This window comes from Brachyhypopomus gauderio, chromosome 4 (genome assembly GCF_052324685.1).
Source record: "Brachyhypopomus gauderio isolate BG-103 chromosome 4, BGAUD_0.2, whole genome shotgun sequence".
Lineage (NCBI taxonomy): Eukaryota > Metazoa > Chordata > Actinopteri > Gymnotiformes > Hypopomidae > Brachyhypopomus > Brachyhypopomus gauderio.
In genome coordinates this window covers 4,948,871-4,960,110 of record NC_135214.1, presented here as the reverse complement: position 1 = coordinate 4,960,110, position 11,240 = coordinate 4,948,871, and the positions used below count along the sequence as shown (strand labels likewise).

The window sequence follows — 11,240 nt, the reverse complement described above, 5'->3', positions numbered from 1 at the left end:
CTCACTCAGCTTACACCACCTCACTCAGCTTACACCACCTCACTCAGCTACACCACCTCAACCCTCAGTGTCTGAGGGGGACCTGTGGGAGTCATAGAGGAGGCAGCAGTCGCTTCGAAGGAGCTCCAGGTTTCAGTGACTTTGGCCAGCGCAACATGGCAGCCGCTAAACAACAAGGCCGTGTGTGTTCTGGGGAAAAACGTGCAGACTTGGACGGATTGTTGTTTGTAATTAATCTAAGATTTGAATACATTTCTACGCTGCGTGCATAGAAAAGAGAAAATAAAAGCGCATCTGAAGAGCATCTGAAGAGCAGTGGCCCCCACAAGCCTCTGAAGAGGAAGTCCTGGCCTTTCTTAGACACGTTCCCTCAGATGTTCAGCACGTCTCAGGGAGAAGAGGTTCCTGTCGGGCAGTAGGGCTTCCATGTTTTCCTTCATTTAGGAGCCCTATGGTTATGGGGGAGATTTGTAATGATGCAAGGCATAAATCTTATTGCAACCTTGATGTCTCTTCGTAAGGCTCACTAATTATGTGGTGAAACCACTCGATTTTATGATTTGTACCAGTGGCGAACCTTGTGCCCGGACCATGAACCCACCACAGTCGTGCACAGCGCCTGTTGAGCGGAGCGCTGGCTGGGGTCCCGTCAGAGGCACCCTGACCTCCACCCACAAACACATCTCAAAATGCTGAGGTTCCAAGAAAAGAACACATCTTCTCGAACTTCTCGAGAGGCAAGAATAAAAGACAATAAAGGAAAAATAGATGACGTGACTAAGCGATTGATTTGATAGCGCTTGAGTCCTGAGTCCAAACAAATTGATATGATGGTTTGTGCACTTTACTGGGAAGAAAAAAAAAAACTTCCTGAAATGCAAAATAACGTATAGCTATGTATAGCTACGTATAGTCTGTTTGTTTTATGATATTTGGCTTCTGTCAGAATACGCAAATATACCAAATAATTTAATAAAAATCACTAGCATATAGGTGGTTGTTACAAGTGATTACCTGCTGTTCATTATCTGTAAACTCTACAAATGTGGGAAGTCATTGCACCATGGATGTGTGTTTTTAAAAGAGTTGACAGTATTTTGTATTTTTGTATTTTCCAGCAGTTTCTAGCTACCTTTACCTTTGACTTAAACACCTTTTCCAGACGTAGATGAAGAATCCAGACAGGGAGTTCCTTTGCTTGGCATGCTTCTCTGCAGGAGTCCAGATTCTGAGGCTCTCCGCACATGAAGGAGCTGGCCTTTTTCTTCAGCTATAGGTCAACATTTCCAAACTTGAAAGTCCGTCCTTTGTTTTGAGCGTTTTGTGGACATGCTGTCATGACTCAGTGTCAGACTTTAATGATGGGCTTGATGGAGAGACTCAAAGCCGTGAGGAACCTGAGCTCTTCCAGGCCGCTCTGTGGGACGCCCAGGTGATTGGGGAGAACGCTTTGAAGCAACTTGTTGGACGGAGATCCATTAATGTAAAAATTCCCATTTTCAAAGTGCTTTATTCAAGACTGGAGTAGCTTCGCCCCCTCAGGAGCTGTGGTGTTCTCAAGAATGTTCTCGCTGTCAGTTTACTGGGAGAGGAGGGGAGGAAACTAGCCGTCCTCCCACTGATAGAAAATCAAATATTCCTGTGTCCTGGAGTACCTTTCACAGGAGGGTTCGGGGATAGTCAAGAATTCTGTTGTATGTAAGTTTCGTGTAGGGTTAGTGTGTTTTAGTATGGTGTAAGAATTATGTGTGTTGACTTACTCCAATTTGTTCGCTCAAAGGTGAATTAATTACAGATTATCCAAAGATAGCCATTGTAACCCGTTATGACATTGTGATAGTATTTAACTTCTGACAAAGACGATGGGTAAAAGTGCATGAAAATAGATCCACCACGCAGCAGCTTTGAGTATTAGATTATGGACTTTGTAGTTCATCACCCTTCCTTGTGATGGTGCTTTGTAGTTCATCACCCTTCCTTATGACAGTGCTTTCCTTTCTCTCCCCTGACTGCTTTACAGTCTGTTTAGGGCCATTACACCTTAAATGGTAATACAGCTTAATTAAAGGTTACATCAAACACACATTTTCATGCTCACGCTTTAATGTCTTGTCTTTAATGAGCACATCACAGTTAATCGTGAAGATGTCAAAGTGTCACCAAACCAGACGCCACGCCTTAGTCAGTGCATGCTAGCATGGCTAAATCATACAGCTGGGTTGACATTTATGTTACATTTACAGTATTTGGCAAACGGCCCTTGTCCTGCACGACGTGCAGTGGTGCTGGTGTGTTTCCATGGAGGAAATCCTGATGCTAGTGGGCTAGGCCCGGGTGGAAGAGTGTATTTAAGCTAAAGTTTATGTTCTGCAGAATGCCAGGTTTGCTCTAGAGCACATTTGATGGGGGGGGGGGGGGGGGGGGGTGTTAAGATGACACACCCTGAGGAGCCCTTCATTCATGTTCTATTAACCTCTGAGCCCTCCCCCCTTCAGCTTCTGTAGCCCCTCCCATCCCTCCACCCGAGGAACTGGGCTAATCATGTCCAGACCGCATCAGCCTGGGTTCTCCTGGCCCTCTCTGATCTAACTTGACAACTCCCGCTACTGTTTCCTCTCAACGACCCGACACCGACCACATCTCCCCATGGCCAGTGCTGCGTGGTCAGATCCCCACACGCTCAGTTCCCCACACTCAGCCCCCCACACACTCAGCTCCACACACACTCAGCTCCTCACATGCTCATCTCCCCACACGCTCAGTTCCCCACACGCTCAGTTCCCCACACTCAGCTCCACACACACTCAGCTCCACACACACTCAGCTCCACACACACTCAGCTCCTCACACTCAGCTCCTCACACTCAGCTCCTCACACTCAGCTCCGCACACACTCAGCTCCACACACACTCAGCTCCCCACACACTCAGCTCCCCACACACGCAGCTCTCCACACACGCAGCTGCACACACACACAGCTCCACACACACTCAGCTCCCCACACACGCAGCTCTCCACACACGCAGCTGCACACACACGCAGCTGCACACACACTCAGCTCCACACACACTCAGCTCCACACACACTCAGCTCCACACACTCAGCTCCACACACTCATCCCCCCACACACTCATCTCCTCACACTCAGCTCCACACACACTCAGCTCCACACACTCAGCTCCTCACACACTCATCCCACCACACACTCAGCTCCACACACACTCAGCTCCACACACACTCATCTTCTCACACACTCAGCTCCACACACACTCAGCTCCACACACACTCATTCCCCCACACACTCAGCTCAACACACTCAGCTCCACACACTCAGCTCCTCACACACTCAGCTCCACACACACTCATCTTCTCATACTCATCCCCCCACACACTCAGCTCCCCACACACTCCGCTCCTCACACTCATCCCCCCACACACTCAGCTCCACACACACTCATCTCCCCACACACTCAGCTCCTCACACACTCTGCTCCTCACACACTCTGCTCCACACACACTCAACACCCCACACACTCAACACCCCACACACTCATCTCCACACACACTCATCTCCCCACACACTCATCTCCCCACACACTCAGCTCTTCACACTCTCAACACCCCACACACTCTCAACACCCCACACACTCTCAACACCTCACACACTCAACACCTCACACACTCAACACCTCACACACTCAACACCCCACACACTCAGCTCCACACACACTCAGCTCCACACACACTCAGCTCCACACACACTCAGCTCCACACACTCAACACCTCACACACTCAGCTCCACACACTCAACACCCCACACACACTCAACACCTCAGACACTCAACACCTCAGACACTCAACACCCCACACACTCATCTCCCCACACACTCAACACCCCACACACACTCAACACCTCACACACTCAGCTCCACACACACTCATCTTCTCACACTCATCCCCCCACACACTCAGCTCCCCACACACTCCGCTCCTCACACTCATCCCCCACACCCTCAGCTCCTCACACTCATCCCCCCACACACTCATCCCCCCACACCCTCAGCTCCACACACACTCCACACTCATCTCCCCACACACTCATCTCCTCACACATTCTGCTCCTCACACACTCAGCTCCACACACACTCAACACTCCACACACTCAACACCCCACACACTCAACACCCCACACACTCATCTCCACACACACTCATCTCCCCACACTCTCAACACCCCACACACTCTCAACACCCCACACTCTCAACACCCCACACTCTCAACACCCCACACACTCTCAACACCCCACACACTCTCAACACCCCACACACTCTCAACACCCCACACACTCAACACCCCACACACTCACTCAACACCCCACACACTCACTCAACACCCCACACACTCACTCAACACCCCACACACACTCAACACCCCACACACTCAGCTCCACACACACTCAGCTCCACACACTCAACACCCCACACACTCAACACCCCACACACTCAACACCCCACACACTCAACACCTCACACACTCAGCTCCACACACACTCAGCTCCACACACTCAACACCCCACACACACTCAACACCCCACACACTCAACACCCCACACACGTCTCCTCTTCCTCCTCATTCTGCACTAAGCTCTGCCCACATCTGCTTCCAATCTGCCTGTGTGCGCTGCTGTGTGGCTGTTAGGCACTAGGGCCTGGCTTTAGCTTTGATTAGCCTTCCCCTCCCTCCATGGACTTCCTCTGTGTGTGTGTGTGTGTGTGTGTGTGTGTGTGTGTGTGTGTGTGTGTGTGTGTGTGTGTGGCCTTGTCCTTAATGGTTTGAGTGTGTTTGCTCCTCTGAGGATGATCCCTCTGTTTGTTCTCGTCTCTGATCCCAGCCGCCATTTCCTCAGTAAAATCACAAAATGTCGGCTATTGACACATCTTAATCTGTGCAGAAGGACAATCTCATTTATTACCAACACTGTATTGTTCTCCTTGTTCATTCTGTTTTTTTCTTGCTAGTCCAGTTGTCCAGTTTTGACTTGTGGTAATGGTCAATAATTCCCCATGAAGCAAAATGATAGAGGTAAAAAAATTATGTTTAAGTTGGTGTGTCTCAATTATTTTCACAATTGTGAATGTTTGGCACACTCTGAATGCCCTATTCAGTTTTGTATTACATCATTGTCCTGGCACTGTGGGCATGTCTATTATCAACTCTTATGGTCAAATAAAATAAATTGCCCCAAATCTTTTTCATAAGAATAACAGAATTGTGCATTTGACAATTCAGCCTTCAATTCTGCACTATTATGTTTGCATTGTCTGCCTGAACGCTGCCCGGGGCAGCCGTCTGGACGCGGTGCGTTGACGCCGGCTCTTGACTGCCCGCGTGTCGTGTTCTGTGTGCAGGCGCAGGCTCGGGAGACGGTGGCCCGGATGCTGGCCGAGCTGGACCTGGGGCGCACGGAGAAGTGTGTGAGGGTGAACTCGCCCTCCAGCGGCCTGGCCGACGCCGACCTGGAGGCCGTCCTGCGGGCGGAGGTGCTGCCCACAGCCCTGATGCTGCCCAAGGTGGAGGACGGGGTGGAGTTGCAGTGGGTGGGTGCATACACACACACACACAGGCCTCACACACCAACCAGACCAAACCAGTCACACCAGAAAACACACTGTGTGTGTGTGTGTGTGTGTGTGTGTGTGTGTGTGTGCGTGTGTGTATATATGTATGTATATATATATATATATATATATATATATATATGTGTGTGTGTGTGTGTGTGTGTGTGTGTGTGGGTGTGTGTGTGTGTGTGTGTGTGTGTGTGTGTGTGCGTGTGTGTGTATATATGTATGTATATATGTATGTATATATATATATATGTGTGTGTGTATTTATTTATATTTATATAGAAATATATATATGTGTGTGTATATACACATATATGCGTGTATATGTATGTATGTGTATATTTATAAATATTTATATTGTATGCGTGTAGTGTAGTGTATATGAATATATATATATATATATATATATATATATATATATATATATATACATATATATATATATATATATATATATATGCATGTGTGCATGTGTGTGTGTGTGTGTGTGTGTGTGTGTGTGTCTATGTATGTATAAACAGCTGTGCGTTGATGGTGGCTTTAAAGTTGTGGCTTTGGGAGCAGTTTAACAAATGCCCTGTCTGAAGTTCACAGCAACGTTTGGCTGATTAAAGGGGTAAAATAACCCACTATCTATCATTTGGGAGAATTAGCATACAAATAGGCCTGGCAAGAGGGACTGTGGGATGATGGTTTGTAGATGTTTACGGAGCATGACGTGGCTGAGTTAGCGTAGCTCTAGCCTGTTAAGTTCTGTTTCCTTAGGAGCTTTTTACGTTGCCTTTAAGCTGTCGAGATAATTTACTTTACTAGAGTATTAGACACAGACTGGCTCTGTTGGCAAAGTGGGCAGCTTTGCGTCTTGTTCAGGGATCATACTGAGAGTGGAGAGGTCTACTACCTAACTAATTTTTGCAATGTTGGGTATTATCATCAGTACATAAGCCAACTTTGAGAATACATAGCACAAGGTTCTCTACGCAATAACCAACAGAAGGTTAAAAACAGGAGCCAGCTTAAATGAGACCATTGCCACATGTGAATTTTGAAAGTTTCAAGTTTCATTGTCACTGGTATAATATGACTGCATATGTTTCGTGGGCCTTTTACCCTGTATAACACGATCTGGTCTTGGAAGGCAGTCTGGCCCAGTGGTGAGCTGTTATGATGATAGCCTATGGTGAAAGACTATGCTTAGCATAATATGAAAAATGAAGACCTAAAAATACCCGTGACATTTTCATTACCATCTCTAAAGAACACCATGGTCACTCCACACACAAACCGCTCGAAAAAGAGAAAACCTCAGCTTTCATCAGGGCAACAATAACAAACTTCCAGTTTTACGTGGAGATGGAGTCGGTCTCTGCGGTTTGGCTCCGAGAGAGACGCTCTGTTTCCCTTGAGCTGAAGCCAAAAATGCGCTGACGTTCTGATATCAGTCCCACGCTGCGGATCCGACACAGGATACACCTACTTCAGCCTCTCTGCTATCTGGATCCACAGAACAACCACCACTCCCTCAAAAAAAAAGGCCCTGTTCTGGGCCTAAGAAATATCAGAGACGATTGTTCATGGAGAAATTTGTCTTTCCCAGCGTGGATCAGCTGGTAAGGACCACTAGGACAGCGAGTAAACAGGCCCAGCAGTGTTGGTGATGGTAGCTGAGAGTCTCCAGCTTGTACGAGTCCCAGCAGCGTTGACCGATTCTGGACGTGCAGTCCCTGCGCTCAGCAGGTCGGGCGACGGCGACGTCGTTTCAAACCCTCGTTTCCACGAGTCTTGCAGCTTCATATGCAGGCCTCTCGTCTGTCAGTCCGAGGAACGTCCCAGGTGCTTGAAGGGGCTGGTGGCTACCAGCGGAAACCTCACCCCCCCCCCCCAAAAAACCCTGAACTCATCCACCCCCCTCCCCCTCCAAGTCGGCCGCATTCAAGCCCACTCCACATGCCTCCCGAGCAGACCTGAATGGAGCCACAATGTCTTAACTAGGTGGAGGAAGAGAGTGAGGAGGAGGCAGGAGGCCCCGGTTTGTAGCTCACAGCTACTCCAGCGCAGGAGCAGGAAGCTCTTAACTAGTGCTCTTAATTAGTGCTCATATATGTCCTGGGCTCCTCTCAGTTTCTTGCCTTTTTAATTGCCGACAGGTGTTCGTATCTTTTTTCTCTCTGCTTGCCACGTTCCAAGGTTTTTCCACACTCCGAGTTTCCACATTCAGGGAATATTCGCTCAAATAACTACTCACTACTACTTTTTAATTTTGGTAGTTCTCCTAGAATGTCAGTTGAACAGTGACGACTTCCTGTTCATCCACATATGAAAATGTATTGGCCATGAATTGTATCAGATACTGTGCTTTATCAGACATGCTGTATCAGACACTGAGCTGTGTCAGACATTACACCACTCACTGGTTCAGCTGATCTTTAAGCATACACCAAGAAACAATATGGTGTATGGTGTGTGTGTGAGTGTGAGTGTGTGTGTGTGTGTGAGTGTGTGTGTGAGTGTGAGTGTGAGTGTGAGTGTGAGTGTGAGTGTGAGTGTGAGTGTGAGTGTGTGTGTGAGTGTGTGAGTGTGTGAGTGTGTGAGTGTGTGAGTGTGTGAGTGTGTGTGAGTGTGTGTGTGCATGTGCGTGCGTAAGAGTGGCTCGTAGCCCCAGCAGGACAGAGGAAGTCGAGAGGACGTAGTGTAGCACTGACCTGACAAGGGCTTGCTGCTTTGAAAAGGACGAGGGACTGTCGGCCACGCTGACATGAAAGACCCTGTCCCTCTAGCCCCCCCCCCCCCCCCCCCCCCCCCCCCCCCACACACACAACACACACACACACACACACACCTCCGCCCCGGTGCCTCCCGCACGGCTGGCAGTCCTCAACAGCTCATTATCATAGAAGCCCATAATGCCAGTTTTGGGTTTGCGCAGCATGGTCCATCTCGTTTAGAACCAGTTTGAAATGTGGTGCACTGGTTTGGAAATCTGGGTTGCACATGTGCGCTGCAGAATAAAGTCCTTACCTCTGATTGGCGTACTGCATTAATCCACCTATTGTACTGGTTCACCCTTCACTACTGTTCACAGTTCACAGTTCTGACTACCAGCTAAACTCACTGCAGCTCCATCACCATTTATACAGGTGTAATAATAAAGCACCAACACTGTGTGGTACTGTTGTGTGGTATAACATCTCTCTCTCTCTGTCTGTCTGTCTGTCTGTCTCTCTCTCTCTCTCTCTCTCTCTCTCTCTCTCTCTCTCTTCCCCCACCAGCCTCTGTTGATCCTCCTCTTTTCTCCTCCTGGCTTAGGAGAGGCACCTCCACACTGATTTGTTGCTAAAAGACGGACTTACTTGTTTCCCTTTGTGTGAAAATCTTTTGCTCTCCCTTTCTCTCTCCTTTCTCCCTGCTTGTTTGACTGACAAGGCTTATTGGACTATAACAGGCGTAACTCCGCCCCTTTGTCCGAGAACAATCCTCCCGCAAATTCGGAGCCCCGTGTATTCTTCTGTTGCCACACCATTGGGTGTGCACCAGCTCCTGAAAGGGTCCCACTCCTGGCCCAACCCTCATACCCCCCCATCCCTCCCTCCCTCCCTCCCTCTCTTTCTCTCACCCTCTCTCTCTCCTTCCTCCTTCAGTGAAATGAGCTCTTCAGCAGGCCGGAAACATTTAATCTGGCCCTCTTTTGAAGAAAATTAAACTGAAACTTGTCGCCGCCCTCCCCCGCCCCACCCCCGCCCCACCCCCGCCCTCGCCTCCCCTTCCTCCGTGATCATTTTCTCCTCAGTCTCTCCTCCGCCCCCACCAACCAGCCGCTAAAGGATGGCCTAATGCCGCTCTCACTCACGAGTGGCTGTTATTTATTTTTTTTGAAGAGAGTGTGAAGAAGGACTTGAACGGTCTGCTCACGTGGAGACATTGACTCTCCTGAAAGGCCCTTTTCTCCCCCCCCCCCCCCCCCCCCCCCCAACCTGGGAACGGTATTATAGCTCAAGCGACGCTGCCACAATCGGAAAGTACCCCAGGCTGCGTAAACGCCGTCGAGACGCCGACTCTCCACCGCGCCGTCTGTACAAAGGCGCACCTGTAATTCGCCGCCGCTCCTCGACGTCCTAGCGGCCGGCTCAAAAGCGCGCGTGGTGGACGGTTTGGGCCCTGGGGCGGTTCTTCGGGGCTGGGGGGCTGCGTGAGTGGGTCTGTGGGGCCGGCGATGGGCGCCTAGAACAGTGGGGCTGGTGGTAAAGAGCTGATAGACCTGAGCTGGTGGTAAGGAGGGGTGGATGGGGGAGAGGGCGTGAGCACTAGGAAACACTGCCTCACTGGGGCAGCTTGACGTGGCTGGGGTATTGGGGGGGGTGGGGGGGGCATTATGCTAAGCCCTCAGCGTTAGTTTTCATGTTGCCATAGCAGCGTTGCTCCTGCAGGGTTGTGACCTCAGATGATTACAGTACAAAGCTTATTGGGTCTTGAAAACCCCTTTGAAGATGAAAAGGCTTTGATGGTTTATATTTATGCAAATCTCTCAGATATGATTTTTCCTACTGAGATTGAATGGGGAGATGATTAAAATTCTCCCCATTAGAAAAAAAAAATCCCTCAATGAAGTCGTATTCTCGGGGCTAATGAAACAAGCACGCAGGGGATATTTTTTGTCTTTATTTTAGGGGAAAACAGGCTGCACTTACCTGAGGTTATTTTGATCCACAATCCCTAGTGTGTGTGAGAGAGAGAAACTGGAGAATGGTGACTGGGAATCACACTTTTCTACTCTCTCTCCCTCTTTCTCTCCCTTTCTCTTCCCACCCATCCCTTTTTTTACCGGCTTTGAAAGGAACTATCTAACAGAGGGCGCTTTTGTGTGTTTCCAGATGATAGATTTTGGAATTCGGGCTTCCCCCACTGGCAGCACACAGCTAGATGTGAACTGGTCTGTTGGAAAAAATTGGAATGCTTTGGTCTTCAAAGACCTAAACTTCATTTTAAAGGCTTCTTAGGTGAGCTCAAATATTAGTGGGGAAAACGCGGGCGAATGAGAGGCTGGGAAAAGTGTCACATCACACCCTGATTGTTGCACGTCTGGCTGGTTCGTCTGCCCGGGGAAGCTGGGGGGGGGACACATAATGCTCAAATGAAATTCCCTTCCAGGCAGCTCGAATCGTCCGTGTTGCCTCTCCCCATCGCCTTTTCATTGGGCTCTCTGGAAGATGTAACGTGTCTCGAGGGCACTCGTGAGGCGGGCGTTAGTTCAGGGGCCCAGAGATGAGCAAAGACTGTGGCTTTTATACAAAAAATGTTTGACTCAGAAAACCCTGACTCAGGGTTTCTGAGTCTTATTGTGAATCCCTGATTTAATTGGATGTGTGTTAGGTGTAACGAGTCATCAGTGAAAGCATGATGAAAAGGTTTTGTTTTCTTTTTCTTTGCTCATATGCTGAATGGCAGGAAACTTGCAGCAGTAACAAACAGCTTTTTTTTCTGTTCAGATTATCTTTCTTGCTGAATCTTGTGTGTGTGTGTGTGTGTGTGTGTGTGTGTGTGTGTGTGTGTGTGTGTGTGTGTGTGTGTGTGTGTGTGTGTGTGTGTGTGTGTGTGTGTCACTCACTGTGTGTGTCTGCA

At 48.9% G+C, this 11,240-nt stretch overlaps 1 protein-coding gene across 1 annotated transcript in view; it reads left to right on the top strand.

The window, feature by feature from the left end:
- Positions 1 to 11,240, top strand: part of clybl (citrate lyase beta like) — a 42,272-nt gene that overhangs the window by 20,086 nt on the left and 10,946 nt on the right. Inside the window, exon 3 of the mRNA XM_077001143.1 lies at positions 5,409 to 5,597. Within this exon, the coding sequence (XP_076857258.1) occupies positions 5,409 to 5,597 (189 nt within the window). The remainder of the gene's footprint in view (positions 1 to 5,408; positions 5,598 to 11,240) is intronic.